General features: G+C 37.4%; 1 protein-coding gene across 1 annotated transcript in view; it reads left to right on the forward strand.

The window, feature by feature from the left end:
* The first annotated feature begins 214 nt into the window (after window positions 1-214).
* The window catches only part of C1H21orf91 (chromosome 1 C21orf91 homolog), a 32,198-nt gene continuing 13,762 nt past the window's right edge, over window positions 215-18,650 (forward strand). The window contains exon 1 of the mRNA XM_052648427.1: window positions 215-344. Within this exon, the coding sequence (XP_052504387.1) occupies window positions 218-344 (127 nt within the window). The 5' untranslated portion in view covers window positions 215-217. The remainder of the gene's footprint in view (window positions 345-18,650) is intronic.

Below are 18,650 nucleotides of genomic sequence, written 5' to 3' on the forward strand. Positions count from 1 at the left end.
GGCGTTTGGGCACAGTGTCACTTGCGGCTGGACTTTTTTACTAGCTTTGTGTCCTTGGACAGTAAAAGTATTAGTGTAGCGATGCTTGTTTCGTGCGGCTGTTGCCTTAGATAAACTGAAAAGCATCCTTCTCTTTCCTAGAAGTTCCTACTGTTGCCGTGATGACAAGTACTTGAAATTGTGTAACTTTGTTTTTGTGTTTCTTAATAGGGGCATTATGAACGAAGAGGAGCAGTTTGTAAGCATTGATTTGAATGATGACAACATCTGCAGTGTTTGTAAACTGGGAACAGACAAAGAAACACTCTCCTTCTGCCACGTTTGTTTTGAGCTAAATATTGACGGTAAGGACACAGGATAAATTCATTTTATGCCGTGAACTTTACAGAACTACTTCATGCTGAACTCTGGTTATAAGGTAAAACTAAAGTTTCTTGAATGATTGTAAATTGTGCCAAGCGGAAATCTGTTAAAGGTTTCTGGAAATGAAACTGAAGGTAGCACAGCTATGAATTTAAGAGAAACTTTTTTTTTTACTCCCACAGTATTAACTCAGTTTTACTAATATAAAAATGAGTATTGACTGCTAAACTTTTCTGTTTTGAGAGCTTATTGAGTTGTCAGATTTTAACAGATCTGTGTGTTTTGTTTTGGTTTAATATTAAGAACTAACATAACCAACCATTTACATTGATAGGCAAATATAATTTTGTTGTTTTGGCCGTACCATGCTAGTACATAATTGAGGTGAGCTGTAATTTTTTCTCCAGTGCTCTTATTATCTGAAGCACATTTTTAAATTTTTAGATAACTTTTCAATGATCACATACACCTTTAATAATTTTTAAACTTTAAAAAAGCTTTTAAAATGTCTCAGTAATATCTCTAACAGTACACAAATGAGTTCTCCGAATACTTTTTTTTAAATCTCTATTATTAAAGTTTTTAGGTTGATGCACAGCTAATGTGCACAGCAAATGTGTCTGTGGATATCAGTAGTTTGCCTCCAAGAAACATGTGGGGTACGTTTCCTTAATCTTGATGTTACCTTGATAAATTCTGATTTTTTTAAATATTTATGTCACACAAAAAAGGATCTTAATATTTCTGATAATAAGTTTGCCTTCCATTTGAATTTTGAATTGTAATATACCAGTAGAGAGATTTTATTAGACCTTTAGATTAATTTTTATTCTTTACTGGTTCTGTTTATTAAGTAGGAGATAACAAATGTTCTTTCCATTTGAAAAAAATAGGATTATCTACCTTGAGATTCCTCTAAGACTTGTTTTTCAGAAATTGTTGGAGGCACCAAATTAATATATTTAGATACTCTGTAGTAAAAGTCAAAATTATAACTATAAATAGACTATTAAAAACATGTAGAGTTAATTATATGACATTCATTTTCCATCTAAGATATTGGTTGTGACAGTTTTGTCATTGTACTCTCAGAAGTGTAGTTGCTAAACATGACAATCTATGGAAGAACATGGATTTTCTGTGGCTTCCATAAAACAATATTGGCCCTGTATATTCTTTTCCATTGAAAATTTTGGTTCTAGATGGACAGAAACAGTGGAAATGACTCAGCCCAAAGTTGTGTTTACATTGAGGAAAACTGACAGCCAGGTAGTGGGACTGTTCAGGGTTGCTCTGGTGGTGATGGCAAGCTGTTGTTTTGTCCCAGGCCCTGCACTAAGCACCTTATGTGGATTATGTTATTCAACTCAGAATAGCTCTGTGATGGCTACTGTTATCCATTTTAAAGTTGATGGAGCCTAACCTTTAAGACCTAGAAACTGCACTTTGAGGTTGCTCAGCAAAGAATGACAGTGCTCGACTACGGAAGCCTGGCAATCTAGTTCTAGTATATGTCCTTTTAATTCCATTGATCTACTGTCAATAGTTATTTTAGTTGATGGGGTAATATTAGAAACCTATTTTCCTGAATCCTAATTGCTGTCCTTGATATTCAGCCAGCCAACTTTTAAAATGTTTTTGAACATTTTTGTCCCCTACCAAATTCTAAGCACAGTACCAATCAATAAATGTTTGATAAGTAAGTGGGGCTTTAAAAAGTGTGACATTTAACTTTCCTACTTTTGGTATAACCTTTCTGTAGTGTGGTAATGTTGCTCTCACTTGGTTTCTTAGCTTTCTAACTGCCAAGTTTCCTCTAAAGCCTTCTATTCATCTTTCACCTAAGAGGCTAGTTAAAAGTTTTCTTGGAATTTTTTGAGTCCACAGATTCATAGTAAACAAAAATGTTAATATCTTACACCTTCTGGATTGTAGCTTATGTCAAATCAAAACTAGCCTAATCAAATGTTGCTTGCATAAAATTAAAATTAAGCTAATCAGATTTTTAAAACTGTGCATACATATATTTATAAAATGAAAATGAAGAAAGAAATAAACTAATCTTGTAGGAAAGATTTCATATTCTGAGCATGGCTCTAAGTTGCCTTTTTTCTGTATCTTTGCAGTACTTACAAAGAAATGAGTACCTACATTTTATATACTTTGAAACCAGAGATGATATACTTCAAGAACCTAAGAAATACACTTTAAGAAAATTGATTTGGGCAAGGGGTGGGGAGGGACACATAATTCACCATTGGAATTACTTGTCTACTTCTAGGAGTAGGACAAAGATGCATAAACTTCTTAATACTTATGACCTGTCCTTGGCACCAAGACACTATATACATTTTATGCATGTATAATCAAATACATTAATGTGCATCATAGTTCATGGTACTCAAATCTTTCTAAAGTTCTTTACTGACTACCATTCCCTAGGCTATTAAGGCTGGGAAGAAGGTAGCCCAGGGTAGTCAGGAGCCAGTCATGAAACTCAGCTGTAATATAGCGCAGTCAGAAATGAAACTAAAGATGGGGGGTGGGGGAGATCCAGGGCTACAGTCTGTTACTTCATAGTATCAGTTTTCATTTTGTGCCAAAATACTGTGCGAGTAATTAGTATTTTTGTGTATATATGTGTTAGTCATTCAGTGGTGTCTGACTCTGTGCGACCCAGTGGACTAGCCTGCCAGGCTCCTCTGTCCATGGGATTCTCCAGGCAAGAATACTGGAGTGGGCAGACATTCCCTTCTCCAGGTGTTCACCCTGACCGAGGCTTGAACCCAGGTCTCATGCATTGCAGGCAGATATTTTACTGTCTGAGCCTCTAGGGAAACCCTTAGTATTTTTACCTTCCTCCTCTAATAATTGACTTCCTTTTCATTCAGTAAAGAGGAGCTTTTTATAAGACAGAGATCAATTCCTCTTATGCCAAAGTTTTCAGTGTGAGTTGATCTTGCTAGTTGATTAAGCAAGCATTTCAAATAATTACTAGTCCATCCTAGACTGTAAAATCCATCTCAGACTTCATTCTTCCCTAATTGGTTGAACCTTCTGGAAACTTTTTTGAAAACAGACCCAAATTGAGATCCTTAGTAATCTTTCCAGCAAGAAGTCTGTAGATGTTTTCTCTTAGTTAAGGCACTGGTGAACCCAGTGCTCACTTTTAATCTCATTTTTCCTTGATTCTCTGAGTCTTTGACCAAAAACATTGTTCCCATGGCCAAAAGTCATGGAGCATTTTGAATCTCATATTAAATCCCTGATTTAGCTTGGAAGTCAAGACTGATTATTAACTACTCAAAGCCTGTCAACAGCTCTTCCCTTTGTCTTGGTTTTAACACATCAGCATCTTTCCACTTGAGTAAAGGCCCACCACTTTACTTGTGATAGGGAGGCTGTATGTTGCTAACTCCATCTGGCATTAACCTCTTTCTCTTGCTTCGCATAATGACAAACATCATGCCTTGCTATTAGCTAAAAGAGCACTTTTAAATATAAAGCCTGATGTGACTTTTGAATTTAGCTTAGCTGTCTTTATGCTTAGAAGTACAGATGAAGAATTAATTTTTTAACTGCCTTTTAATGTCACTTTAAATAAATTTGAGCACTTTTAAAATGGCTCTAACGGTAGAACCTCTTTATTTGGACAGGAGTTAGGAGGGATGGAAGTGAAATTGTAGGTTTAATTGGTGATAACTTTATAGAATCTTTCTTTAAAAAGATAAAGCTAGGCTAAGCCACATCTAGTAAGCTAACAAGCCATATCTGAGGAGCCAGGTTCCAGATTCTTTTCCCTGTCCTAATTTTATGATGGCCTCATTTTAGTTACTTCCAATTTTTTCTCTTTTTAACTTCAAACTTTCTAATTCTAAAGTTTAGGATGAATTTAAAATTGAGATCATATATGAATTTTGGTTGGAAAGATATACCCATTAGAAATTAAGTCTGGCTATATGTAATAGAAAATCGAAATAATAATGATGAAATAGTATAGAATGGATATTTACATATCTCATAGTAAAAGAAGTTGAATCTGGAGTCTGGAGTCTGGTAGCTCCATGATCAGAAAGACTCAAGCTGCTTCTGTTTTACTAGTCCACTTTCTTTAACACATATTTGCCATCATCAGTCATCTCATGAGCCATGATGGCTGCTGGAACTCCAGCCATTGCTTCCTTATTCTCAGACAGAATAGAAGGGGCATCTGACAAAAGGTACATAGTAGCCTTCTCTCCTGAATCTATAAAGGAGCTTTTCCTAAAGTCCTCCTTAACAATTTGTTATACATTCCACTGCCCTTTCAAGAGAAGCTACTCCAAATAAAATCAGTATTTTACAAAGAAAGGAGCAAAAGACATTGATTGTTCACCTAACAAGATCAGCCATAGAGAGGCCTCCTAGTAATTGAAGGTTACCATGTTGAAAGCAAACTATTTGAGCTACAACTAAGACCAACAAGTAAAGCTCCGGTGATTCTTCTAACCCAGGAGTTTAAAATGGAATGGATTTTTACAAAGGAAGCATTGTATTCTGAGGATAGGCATACAGCCAGATCTCATATGAACCTGTTGCACAAAAGCTATGAGAATTTTCAAGTTTCTGACCCATCTCAGTACATAAAATATAATGGTTAATGCTACTGCTCATTATACATATGTTAGATACTATAAATTTAGGAAAACTCCCTGCTTTCTCCCAGCCTCTCTTCTTGATACACTAACATGGTAATTCCATCTTCCTCACACCTTTCCAGTTCAGTTCAGTTCCTTAGTCATGTCCAAATCTGCGACCCCATAGACCACAGCACACCAGTCCTCCTTGTCCATCACCAACTCCCAGAGTTTACTCAAACTTGAATCGGTGATGCCATCCAACCATCTCACCCTCTGTCGTCCCCTTCTCCCACATTCAGTCTTTCCCAGCATCAGGGTCTTTTCAAATGAGTCAGCTCTTCCCATCAGATGCCAAAAATATTGGGAGTTTCAACATCAGTCCTTCCAATGAATATTCAGGACTGATTTCCTTTCAGGTGGACTGGTTGGATCTCCTTGCAGTCCAAGGGACTCTCAGGAGTCTTCTTCAACACCACAGTTCAAAAGCATCAATTCTTCAGCACTCAGTTTTCTTTATAGTCCAACTCTCACATCCATACATGAGTGAAAAACCATAGTCTTGACTAGACGGACCTTTGTTGGCAAAGTAATGTCTTGGCTTTTTAATATGGTATCTAGGTTGGTCATAACTCTTCTCCCAAGGAATAGTGTCTTTTAATTTCATAGCTGCAGTCATCATCTGCAGTGATTTTGGAGACCAAAAAAATAAAATCAGTCACTGTTTCCATTGTTTCCCCATCTATTTGCCATGAAGTAATGGGACCAAATGCCATGATCTTAGTTTTCTGAATGTTGAGTTTTAAGCCAGCTTTTTCACTCTCCTCTTTCACTTTCATCAAGAGGCTCTTTAGTTCTTCTTTGCTTTCTGTCATAAGAGTGGTGTCATCTGCATATCTGAGGTTATTGATATTTCTCCTGGCAATCTTGATTCCATCTTGTGCTTCCTCCAGCCCAGTGTTTCTCCTGATGTACTGTGCATATAAGTTAAATAAGCAGGGTGACAGTATACAGCCTTGACATACTCCTTTCCCAATTTGGAACCAGTGTGTCATTCCATGTCCAGTTCTAACTGTTGCTTACTGACCTGCATACAGATTTCTCAAGAGGCAGGTCAGCTGATCTGGTATTCCCATCTCTTTCAGAAATTTTCAGAGTTTGTTGTGGTTCACACAGTCAAAGGCTTTGGCATAGTCAATAAAGCAGAAATAGATGTTTTTCTGGAACTCTCTTGCTTTCTCGATAATCCAGCGGATGTTGGCAATTGGATCTCTGATCCTCTGCCTTTTCTGAATCCAGCTTGAACATCTGGAAGTTCTCGGTTTACATACTGTTGAAGCCCGGCTTGGAGAATTTTGAGCATTACTTTACTAGTGTGTGAGATGAGTGCAATTGTGCAGTAGTTTGAGTATTCTTTGACATTGCCTTTCTTTAGGATTGGAGTAAAAACTGATCTTTTCCAGTCCTGTCAGTTCTGAATTTTCCAAATTTGCTGGTATATTGAGTGCAGCACTTTCACAGCATCATCATTTAGCATTTGAAATAGCTCAACTGGAATTCCATCACCTCCACTAGCTTTGTTCATAGTGATGCTTCCTAAGGCCCACTTGACTTTGCATTCCAGGATGTCTGGTTCTAGGTGAGTGATCACACCATTGTGATTATCTGGGTTGTGAAGATCTTTTTTGTATAGTTCTGGGTATTCTTTTTTTTTTTTTTTTTTACTTTATTTTACTTTACAATACTGTATTAGTTTTGCCATACATTGACATGAATCCACCACGGGTGTACATGCGTTCCCAAACATGAACCCCCCTCCCACCTCCCTCCCCATAACATCTCTCTGGGTCATCCCCGTGCACCAGCCCCAAGCATTCGATTCTTACATGATAGTATACATGTTAGAATGCCATTCTCCCAAATCATCCCACCCTCTCCCTCTCCCTCTGAGTCCAAAAGTCCGTTATACACATCTGTGTCTTTTTTGCTGTCTTGCATACAGGGTCGTCATTGCCATCTTTCTAAATTCCATATATATGTGTTAGTATACTGTATTGGTGTTTTTCTTTCTGGCTTACTTCACTCTGTATAATTGGCTCCAATTTCATCCATCTCATCAGAACTGATTCAAATGTATTCTTTTTAACCGCTGAGTAATCCTCCATTGTGTATATGTACCACAGCTTTCTTACCATTCATCTGCTGATGGACATCTAGGTTGTTTCCATGTCCTGGCTATTATAAACAGTGCTGCGATGAACATTGGGGTACATGTGTCTCTTTCAATTCTGGTTCCCTCGGTGTGTATGCCCAGCAGTGGGATTGCTGGGTCATAAGGTAGTTCTATTTGCAATTTTTTAAGGAATCTCCACACTGTTCTCCAAAGTGGCTGTACTAGTTTGCATTCCCACCAACAGTGTAGGAGGGTTCCCTTTTCTCCACACCCTCTCCAGCATTTATTTCTTGCAGATTTTTGGATCGCCGACATTCTGAGCATCTTTTCATGTGTTTGTTAGCCATCCGTATGTCTTCTTTGGAGAAATGTCTATTTAGTTCTTTGGCCCATTTTTTGATTGGGTCGTTTATTTTTCTGGAATTGAGCTGCATAAGTTGCTTGTATATTTTTGAGATTAGTTGTTTGTCAGTTGCTTCATTTGCTATTATTTTCTCCCATTCAGAAGGCTGTCTTTTCACTTTGCTTATATTTTCCTTTGTTGTGCAGAAGCTTTTAATTTTAATTAGATCCCATTTGTTTATTTTTGCTTTTATTTCCAGTATTCTGGGAGGTGGATCATAAAGGATCCTGCTGTGATTTACGTCGGAGAGTGTTTTGCCTATATTCTCCTCTAGGAGTTTTATAGTTTCTGGTTTTACATTTAGATCTTTAATCCATTTTGAGTTTATTTTTATGTATGGTGTTAGAAAGTGATCTAGTTTCATTCTTTTACAAGTGGTTGACCAGTTTTCCCAGCACCACTTGTTAAAGAGATTGTCTTTACTCCATTGTATGTTCTTGCCTCCTTTGTCAAAGATAAGGTGTCCATATGTGTGTGGATTTATCTCTGGGCTTTCTATTTTGTTCCATTGATCTGTATTTCTGTCTTTGTGCCAGTACGATACTGTCTTGATGACTGTGGCTTTGTAGTAGAGCCTGAAGTCAGGCGAGTTGATTCCTCCAGTTCCATTCTTCTTTCTCAAGATTGCTTTGGCTATTCTAGGTTTTTTGTATTTCCATACAAATCTTGAAATTATTTGTTCTAGTTCTGTGAAAAATATGGCTGGTAGCTTAATAGGGATAGTGTTGAATTTGTAAATTGCTTTGGGTAGTATAGTCATTTTCACTATATTGATTCTTCCAATCCATGAACATGGTATATTTCTCCATCTATTAGTGTCCTCTTTGATTTCTTTCACCAGTGTTTTATAGTTTTCTATGTATAGGTCTTTAGTTTCTTTAGGTAGATATATTCCTAAGTATTTTATTCTTTTCATTGCAATGGTGAATTAAGGAATTGTTTCCTTAATTTCTTTTTATACTTTCTCATTATTAGTGTATAGGAATGCAAGGGATTTCTGTGTGTTGATTTTATATCCTGCAACTTTACTATATTCATTGATTAGCTCTAGTAATTTTCTGGTGGAGTCTTTAGGGTTTTCTATGTAGAGGATCATGTCATCTGCAAACAGTGAGAGTTTTACTTCTTTTCCAATTTGGATTCCTTTTATTTCTTTTTCTGCTCTGATTGCTGTGTCCAAAACTTCCAGAACTATGTTGAATAGTAGCAGTGAAAGTGGGCACCCTTGTCTTGTTCCTGACTTTAGGGGAAATGCTTTCAATTTTTCACCATTGAGGATAATGTTTGCTGTGGGTTTGTCATATATAGCTTTTATTATGTTGAGGTATGTTCCTTCTATTCCTGCTTTCTGGAGAGTTTTTATCATAAATGGATGTTGAATTTTGTCAAAGGCCTTCTCTGCATCTATTGAGATAATCATATGGTTTTTATTTTTCAATTTGTTAATGTGGTGAATTACATTGATTGATTTGCAGATATTGAAGAATCCTTGCATCCCTGGGATAAAGCCCACTTGGTCATGGTGTATGATCTTTTTAATGTGTTGTTGGATTCTGATTGCTAGAATTTTGTTGAGGATTTTTGCATCTATGTTCATCAGTGATATTGGCCTGTAGTTTTCTTTTTTTGTAGTATCTTTGTCAGGTTTTGGTATTAGGGTGATGGTGGCCTCATAGAATGAGTTTGGAAGTTTACCTTCCTCTGCAATTTTCTGGAAGAGTTTGAGAAGGATAGGTGTTAGCTCTTCTCGAAATTTTTGGTAGAATTCAGCTGTGAAGCCGTCTGGACCTGGGCTTTTGTTTGCTGGAAGATTTCTGATTACAGTTTCAATTTCCATGCTTGTGATGGGTCTGTTAAGATTTTCTATTTCTTCCTGGTTCAGTTTTGGAAAATTGTACTTTTCTAGGAATTTGTCCATTTCTTCCACGTTGTCCATTTTATTGGCATATAACTGCTGATAGTAGTCTCTTATGATGCTTTGTATTTCTGTGTTGTCTGTTGTGATCTCTCCATTTTCATTTCTAATTTTATTGATTTGATTTTTCTCTCTTTGCTTCTTGTTGAGTCTAGCTAATGGTTTGTCAGTTTTATTTATCCTTTCAAAGAACCAGCTTTTGGCTTTGTTGATTTTTGCTATGGTCTCTTTCGTTTCTTTTGCATTTATTTCTGCCCTAATTTTTAAGATTTCTTTCCTTCTACTAACTCTGGGGTTCTCCAATTCTTCCTTTTCTTGTTGCTTTAGGTGTAGAGTTAGGTTATTTATTTGACTTTTTTCTTGTTTCTTGAGGTATGCCTGTATTGCTATGAACTTTCCTCTTAGCACTGCTTTTATAGTGTCCCACAGGTTTTGGGTTGTTGTGTTTTCATTTTCATTCATTTCTATGCATATTTTTATTTCTTTTTTGATTTCTTCTGTGATTTGTTGGTTATTCAGAAGTGTGTTGTTCAACCTCCATATGTTGGAATTTTTAATAGTTTTCTCCTGTAATTGAGATCTAATCTTAATGCATTATGGTCAGAAAAGATGCTTGGAATGATTTCGATTTTTTTGAATTTATCAAGTTTAGATTTATGGCCCAGGATGTGATCTATCCTGGAGAATGTTCCATGAGCACTTGAGAAAAAGGTGAAATTCATTGTTTTGGGGTGAAATGTCCTATAGATATCAATTAGATCTAACTGGTCTAATGTATCATTTAAAGTTTGCGTTTCTTTGTTGATTTTCTGTTTAGTTGATCTGTCCATAGGTGTGAGTGGGGTATTAAAGTCTCCCACTATTATTGTGTTATTGTTGATTTCCCCTTTCATACTTGTTAGCATTTGTCTTACATATTGCGGTGCTCCTATGTTGGGTGCATATATATTTATAATTGTTATATCTTCTTCTTGGATTGATCCTTTAATCATTATGTAGTGGCCTTCTTTGTCTCTTTTCACAGCCTTTATTTTAAAGTCTATTTTATCGGAAATGATTATTGCCACTCCTGCTTTCTTTTGGTCTCTATTTGCATGGTATATCTTTCCAGCCCTTCACTTTCAGTCTGTATGTGTCCCTTGTTTTGAGGTGGGTCTCTTGTAAGCAGCATGTAGAGGGGTCTTGTTTTTGTATCCATTCGGCCAGTCTTTGTCTTTTGGTTGGGGCATTCAACCCATTTATGTTTAAGGTAATTATTGATAAGTATGATCCTGTTGCCATTTACTTTATTGTTTTGGGTTCGGGTTTATACACCCTTTTTGTGTTTCCTGTCTAGAGAATATCCTTTAGAATTTGTTGGAGAGCTGGTTTGGTGGTGCTGAATTCTATCAGCTTTTGCTTGTCTGTAAAGCTTTTGATTTCTCCTTCATATCTGAATGAGATCCTTGCTGGGTACAGTAATCTGGGCTGTAGGTTATTTTCTTTCATCACTTTAAGTATGTCTTGCCATTTCCTCCTGGCCTGAAGAGTTTCTATTGAAAGATCAGCTGTTATCCTTATGGGAATCCCCTTGTGTGTTATTTGTTGTTTTTCCCTTGCTGCTTTTAATATTTGTTCTTTGTGTTTGATCTTTGTTAATTTAATTAATATGTGTCTTGGGGTATTTCGCCTTGGGTTTATCCTATTTGGAACTCTCCGTGTTTCTTGGACTTGGGTGATTATTTCCTTCCCCCCTTTAGGGAAGTTTTCAACTATTATCTCCTCAAGGATTTTCTCATGGTCTTTCTTTTTGTCTTCTTCTTCTGGGACTCCTATAATTCGAATGTTGGAGCGTTTCATATCATCCTGGAGGTTTCTGAGATTGTCCTCATTTCTTTTAATTCGTTTTTCTTGTTTCCTCTCTGATTCATTTATTTCTACCATTCTATCTTCTATTTCACTAATCCTATCTTCTGCCTCCATTATTCTGCTATTTGTTGCTTCCAGAGTGTTTCTGATCTCATTTATTGCATTATTCATTATATATTGACTCTTTTTTATTTCTTCTAGTTCCTTGTTAAACCTTTCTTGCATCTTCTCAATCCTTGTCTCTAGGCTATTTATCTGTGATTCCATTTTGATTTCAAGATTTTGGATCATTTTCACTATCAATATTCGGAATTCTTTCTCAGGTAGATTCCCTACCTCTTCCTCTTTTGTTTGGTTTGGTGGGCAACCCTCCTGTTCCTTTACCTGCTGAGTATTCCTCTGTCTCTTCATCTTGATTATATTGCTGCGTTTGGGGTGGCCTTTTATATTCTGGTAATTTGTGGAGTTCTCTTTATTATGGAGCTTCCTCACTGTGGGTGGGGTTGTATCAGTGGCTTGTCTAGGTTTCCTGGTTAGGGAGGCTTGTGTTGGAGTTCTGGTGGGTGGAGCTGGGTTTCTTCTCTCTGGAGTGCAGTGGAGTGATCAGTAATGGGTTATGAGACGTCAAAGGTTTTGGAGTAACTTTGAGCTGCCTGTGTATTGAAGCTCAGGAGTGTGTTCCTGTGTTGCTGGAGAATTTGTGTGGTATGTCTTGTTCTGAAACTTGTTGGTCCTTGGGTGGAGCTTGGTTTGGAGGTATGGAGGCATTTGATGAGCTCCTATTGCTTAATGTTCCCTGAATTCAGGAGTTCTCTGATGTTTTCAGGCTTTGGACTTAAGCCTCCTGCTTCTGGTTTTATTTTTACAGTAGCCTCTAGACTTCTCCATCTATACAGCACCGATGATAAAACATCTAGGTTAAAGATGAAAAGTTTCTCCACATTGAGGGACACCCAGAGAGGTTCACTGTTTTTGAAGACAATGGTCTGCTTTTCTGGTTGCCTGATGTCCTCTGCCAGCCTACAGAAGTTGTTTTGTGGAGTTTGCTCAGTGTTGAAATGTTCTTTTGAGGAATTTGTGAGGGAGAAAGTGGTCTTCCCGTCCTATTCCTCCGCCATCTTAGGACCGCCTCCTTCTGTGTATTCTTGCCACGTCTTCTTAATATCTTCTGCTTCTGTTAAGTCCACACCATTTCTTTCCTTTATTGAGCCCACATTTGCATGAAATGTTCCCTTGGTGTCTCTAATTTTCTTTCAGCTTTCCAGGGAAGATTGCTTTTCTACAGCTGGGTACATCTACCACTGCTCCCCTTTTGCTCCATGTGGGCCCTGGACTCAGACCTGGCCTTGACTCTTGACTCTGCCACTTACTAGTTGGGTTTTCTTGGCAAGATACGTAAGTTCATTGTGTCATACTGGCTCTCAAATGTTACCAGTAAGAGCAATTTTGTGTTTTCATTTCTTAATCTTGAAATTATTGTGCCAGAATCTAATTCAGAAGGCTGAACTCCAGTTGTTGCCGTTTGTTCCAAGAATACTTGGCAGTATAAGCAGTGGTGCTCAGATGTATTTGTTTGCTCTTGATACTCAGAACGAAGCTGCAGAGTGTTTCTCCCCACTCCTAAACTACACATCTGTATATGCAGCTAATCAGTAGACATCCTCACTTGTATAGCCCATAAGTACTTCACACTGCATGTCTAAAAGTAAAGTATTATCCTAAATACTGCATGTATTTCTTTTCAAAATGAATGAATAAATAAGCAAATTCCCCCTCCATCCCTGCAACAGAAAATGTTGGGGTTGGAAGTGCACTATGGAAAAGGTGAAGACATACATGCCTGGCTAAAATACTGGAGAGGTGGTGCCACAGCAAGAACCTGCCTGCCCTAATTTTTAAAAAGTTGTTAATACTTCTCAGAGCAGCCTTCCCTGCCCCCCAGCCCCACTGTCAACCCCCGTGTTCTTTTCCTCCTAGCACCCTTTTCTTCATGGCCCTTGCTATAATTTGTTGCTGTAACTATTGGTTTATTTCTTTGTTTCTTTGTGTTCCCCCTCCTCCATTTCTAGCTCCATAAGGACTTGAGTTTGAGCCTGCTTTATTTACTAGTGTATAATTAGCAGTACCATGGGGATTGGCCAGAAGTTATGAATGAGTATTTGAAATCTCTGATTGATGAGTGAATTAGCCTAAAGGAGACTGTAGAGGACTGTCTTTTTTTTTTCTGTTTTTCCCTTAATCTTGCCCACAGTGAAATTCTTCTGCTATTTTTCTGCCCTTCCACAGAATTGTCTGAGATCTTTCTAGAGTCTCCTAAAAGCTTTGTGACTCTTACTAATAGAACTTTGTATTATATTCAAAAGAAAAATGTAGCAAATAATATTAACAGTGATATCTGGTTATTTTTTTGCCATCAGGAGGATAGAAAACAGTATTTTTTCCTCCACAGACCAATAAGTCTTAAACAGGACTGTGCTTAGAGTGGGAGTGTCTACATTCATTTACATGCTGCAAATCTTATTATTCTGAACACCTCAGCAGAGTGGTGTTTGCTCATGATGATGACTCCTTCAAGGTGTTTGATGATCTGGAGTGCTTGTTAAGTCTGTGATAAAAGTATGCTCTTTAAATCAGTGATTTAAAGTTGAAAACAAACAGTATACTACCCTGCATATCTTATTAATAGAAGCATCATGATTATAAATAAAGCATTTGTTACAATGGATAAAAATGACATTCTGATTCAAATTCATTATTCATTTCCACCCAGTGTGTTGGCAGAGATGAAGAGAAATGTTTTATGAGTTATCCAGAAACAAATTAAATCGAGATTGGAAATCTTTTAATTGTTAGGTCAAAATTATCTATCCTCAGTAAAGGGATACACTTTTCATGATTGAAATAATTTTATAATAACTGTTACTAGAAAGCTGATAAAGAGAAATCAGCTGCCCAGAAATAATTTTTCTGTTGCATACAAAATAATACTGCCTGTGAAGAAAGAAGACAAAGGTAAATTTCTCTACTTAGGAAGAAATAATGACTCTCTGGTTGGAGAAGCTAGTCCAACTGTCAAATACTTAAGGGATTTACGCTTTTAGGTAAGTGACTTATCTAAATAATAGGTATTTATCAGCTATTCTGTGTTCCACATGCATTATTTCATTCTTAATACAGCTATATGAGATAGGTGGTAGGTTATCCCAATTTGATAAATGAGGGAAGTAAGGAGAGAGTCTGGGAGGCTAATCTAGAATCACACCGCTTGGAAGTCCAAACCTGATCCCAAAAGTCCAAGTGCCTAAATCATTTCTGCTTCCAACGAAAATTACATGAACTCTTAAGAAATCTCAGAGATACTAAGTAACTTGTAGGCAAAGTTACAGATGAATTACACCAATGTTAATGTTCAAGCAAGGAACAAAATTTGGGTCCCGAGAAGTGCTTGCTTTTTAAAAGCTATTTCTACCTGTGATGCTGTTTAATTAATACACATTTGGTGGAATATCCAAAAGTAGACATTTTTCATGACCTAAGAGAGTAGGATGATACAGTCTCCATATAGGTTGTAATCTAAATAGTCTGTCAAGAAAATGTAGTCTTCACAGCACGTAGATTAGATCATCAGAGAAGAGGGAAGGACTGGGAAGAAGAGACACACACGACAGTCATGCTGCCCAGAAGACACAAGGAGGCTGAGCTATAGACTGACCTTTGCTCCGGAATCGTACAGGTGTCAGCTCGTCATGAGGCAGTGTTCTGACGCTCCTCTCCATCCTTCCAGCCATTCAAGTAACAGAGGCTAACATACTTAGCCTGATTAGCATTCCTCTCGAGAGGGAATGAATTCTGAGTAAGTGGAGGCAGACAGTACGAACTAACGTAAAATTATCAGCACCGATCCTGGAATCGCACGCTGTCTCCTTCGGTAGGTGAGCCCGAAATACTTCCCAGAAAGAGAAGCAGCAGGCGGTGAGACAGCATAACTTCGCACGGCACTTTAGATGTTCACAGGCGCTTTTGCAGCGTCTTAAATTTAATTTTTACCTTTTAAAGAATGCTAACACCAATCATGAATTTCAAATAAGGTGTTAACATGGAAAATGTAACAAGTAATTGAAATCTAAGTGCCTAAGTAACATTGCAGAAGTATCAAAATGCTGTCACTTAGAGTTCTAGTTAGAATGAATTTAAATCATTCTAAGCCAGTTTGGCACGCCATCTATTAGGATTTTGATAAGGGGAATAAGCCCATTAAACACCAAGCCTTGGATTTATAGTTTGTAATAAGGGAAGACAGTGTCTGTTTACAAATAATTTTAAACTAGTGTATCTATTTCAGTTAGCTTTTTGGCATTACTGTCTCAACTGTATAACAGCAAGGCAAAATAATGGTTTGTGGCACCCATGAAAATCTGAATCTCAGAGTCAAAGCTATGTTCATAGAGATTTTTATACACATTCATTCAGTAAATGTTAATTAAGCAACTACTGTGTGCCAGCAATTGTTTGGTAGCTAAGGATAATACAGTTAACAAGAATAAGTTATATGGTGTATTAGAAGGCAATATAGAGTCATTTGCCTTTTATGAAGGATAAATTTAGTCACCGTTACATTTTTCCAGGTATTACCTTATTTAAAATTCACACTTAGTGTTCATTTTCTACATGAAATGGAGATTAAATTTAATAGTAAAAGCACCTTCCAACCACCAGAGTGCTATTCAAATACACTTGAATGACATCCTCAATGTCTAAAACTCATGATAACTGATTAAATAATATTGCCATGAATTTAGTGAATGATAATTGCTAGTCTGTTGTGAAAACAGCGTTCACACATAGAGGAAGTCTGGTGGTATTAAAGTATCCTTTATAACCTTGACCATGTTACTTTGACTCATTGGAATAATTTCAGCATGCCAACAATCAAGTTCAGTTCAATGTCAGTCAACATTTTGGCTGTATTTATACTGCAAAGTAGAACAAATACAGTATAATAATTCCTATGTAATGTATAAAACAGTTCTTAAGAAAACTTAGTTTTTGATTACCAACGTATTTACTAACCAAATGAAATAGCAGTCATAAGTATCTGAGGAAAGAAATTAAAATATCACAATTCTCAGTCGAGACTAATTAAAGCATACTTTAATTTCATGTTTCTTACACCCTGTCTCTCTTTTCTACCACCCACTCTTCATTTATTCTTGCCTTCATTTGTTTTATCGTATACTGACACATCATCTTGAATACTTACACTTATCTGCTCCGTAACCTGACAGATTGACCAAAAAGATTATTAGAATGGCAGAAATGCTCCTGTCTCCCATATTTATAAGAAAAAAAATCAAGGGAGAAGTCTTCCCTCTCTGTCCCTTACGCTATAGTTCTCACAAGAGCAGTGTCCATTCAGTGTCTCCTCTGTCCCTCCTCCCCACTTCCTCTTCAGTGCCCCTGTAATTGGCCTCCTCTTTTGCTTTCACCAGTGACTTCCTAGCTGTCAACACAATAAAGAGTTTCATGTCCTTGCCATTTTCAAAATCTGACATTTAACATTTCCCTCTTTTTTGAAACACTCAGCTCCCTGGATTCTCTTTTAAAATAGCTCTGGCCTCTTATTTCTGCCTTCTTTTCTTCTTCTTCAGTTCATTAGCTATTGCAGATCCCTGAAATACTACTGTTTCATTGAATTCTGTCCTTGTTTTTCTTTTCTTCTCATATTTCGCTATCTATTTCTTTCATTGCATGAGCTTCAGCTATACCTTTATAAGCTAACGGAACTCCATAAACATATCATAGGCCAATTTTCTTTTAAATTCCAGACCTATTTATCCAACCACCTTATAGACCTCTCCATTTAGATATTCTACAGGTGTTTTAGACGCTAAAAGACACTTGCTCCTTGGCAGAAAAGCAGTGACAGACCTAGACAGCATATTAAAAAGCAGAGACGTTACTTTGCCTACAAAGGTCCATACAGTCAAAGCTATGGTTTTTCCAGTAGTCATGTATGAATGTGAGAGTTGGACTATAAAGAAAGCTGAGTGCCGAAGAACTGATGCTCTTGAACCGTGGTGTTGGAGAAGATTCTTGAGAGTCCCTTGTTCAGCAAGGAGATCAAACCAGTCAATCCTAAAAGAAATCAACCCTGAATATTCATTGGAAGGACTGATGAATCTAAAGCTCCAATGCTTTGGCCTGATGCGAAGAGCCAACTCACTGGTAAAGACCCTGATGCTGGAAAAGACTGAAGGCAGGTAGAGAAGGGGGCGATGAGATGGTTGGATGGCATCACCGACTCAATGGACGTGAGTTTGAGCAAACTCCGGGAGATGGTGAAGGACAGGGAAGCCTGGCATGTTGCAGTCCATGGGATAGCAAAGAGTCGGACACAACTGAGTGAACGACAGCACAGGTATCTTGAATTTAAGTTTCTCAGACTAAATTTATCTCCTCGTTTCCATATACACATGTGTTTTTATTTCCTTCATCTTTGGTTCACATGGAATTCCAGGTCCAATACCCCAGAGATTGTGTTTCAGTAGATCTACAGTTGAGTCCCAGAATTTGCATTTTAACAGGAATCCCAGCTGACTCTTAAGCAGGTGGTCTCGGGACCAAACTTTGAAAAACCTGTGAATGAATGGTTCCAGTTTCTTCAGGACTTCGCATGTAAAGTTGTGCAGTTGAGGTGATGGGTTGTGGCTGAAGTCTTACCTAAGCTCTGCATTTCGAGCTGTATACCTTGATTCCTTCTACACTACCACCTCAAGACCCGCTTAGGTTTATAGACTTGATCCCCCTTCCCTGTCACTACCCCACACCCCTGGTTCTCTCAGTATCACCAGAAGGGTCTTTAAAGTGCTAATCTGATATGCCATTAATTTTCTTAGAACTCTTCACTGATTCCTTACCATTTTCTTCTGGTTAGACTGTTAACTCCCTAACATGACACATGAGACATTTCATGACCAGGTATCTACTTAACTAGCTACCTTCATTACCTCTTCAAAGGCACTCTACAAGCCAATTATCCATGCCCACTGTCTCTCCCTTCCTCTAGTTTCCTCCATTTCTTTCTTACTTCCATACTTTATTTAGTTCCCTGTGTCTTAAACACAATTGACTTCGCCTTCCTCCTAGTATGCAACTGCCTAAAGTGTATTGATATTAAATAGAGGTAATAAATTACAGTTGCCAGTATTCACAGGGCCACTTCAAGGATCACAAAAAGATAATAAGTGTAGGAGCTCTTTGGTAAATATATCAGCAGCATGTGGTGCAACTGTTCATGTTGATTTAAATTGAAATATAGAAGTGTTTTGTTTT

Source organism: Budorcas taxicolor, chromosome 1, assembly GCF_023091745.1.
Source record: "Budorcas taxicolor isolate Tak-1 chromosome 1, Takin1.1, whole genome shotgun sequence".
Classification (NCBI taxonomy): Eukaryota; Metazoa; Chordata; class Mammalia; order Artiodactyla; family Bovidae; genus Budorcas; species Budorcas taxicolor.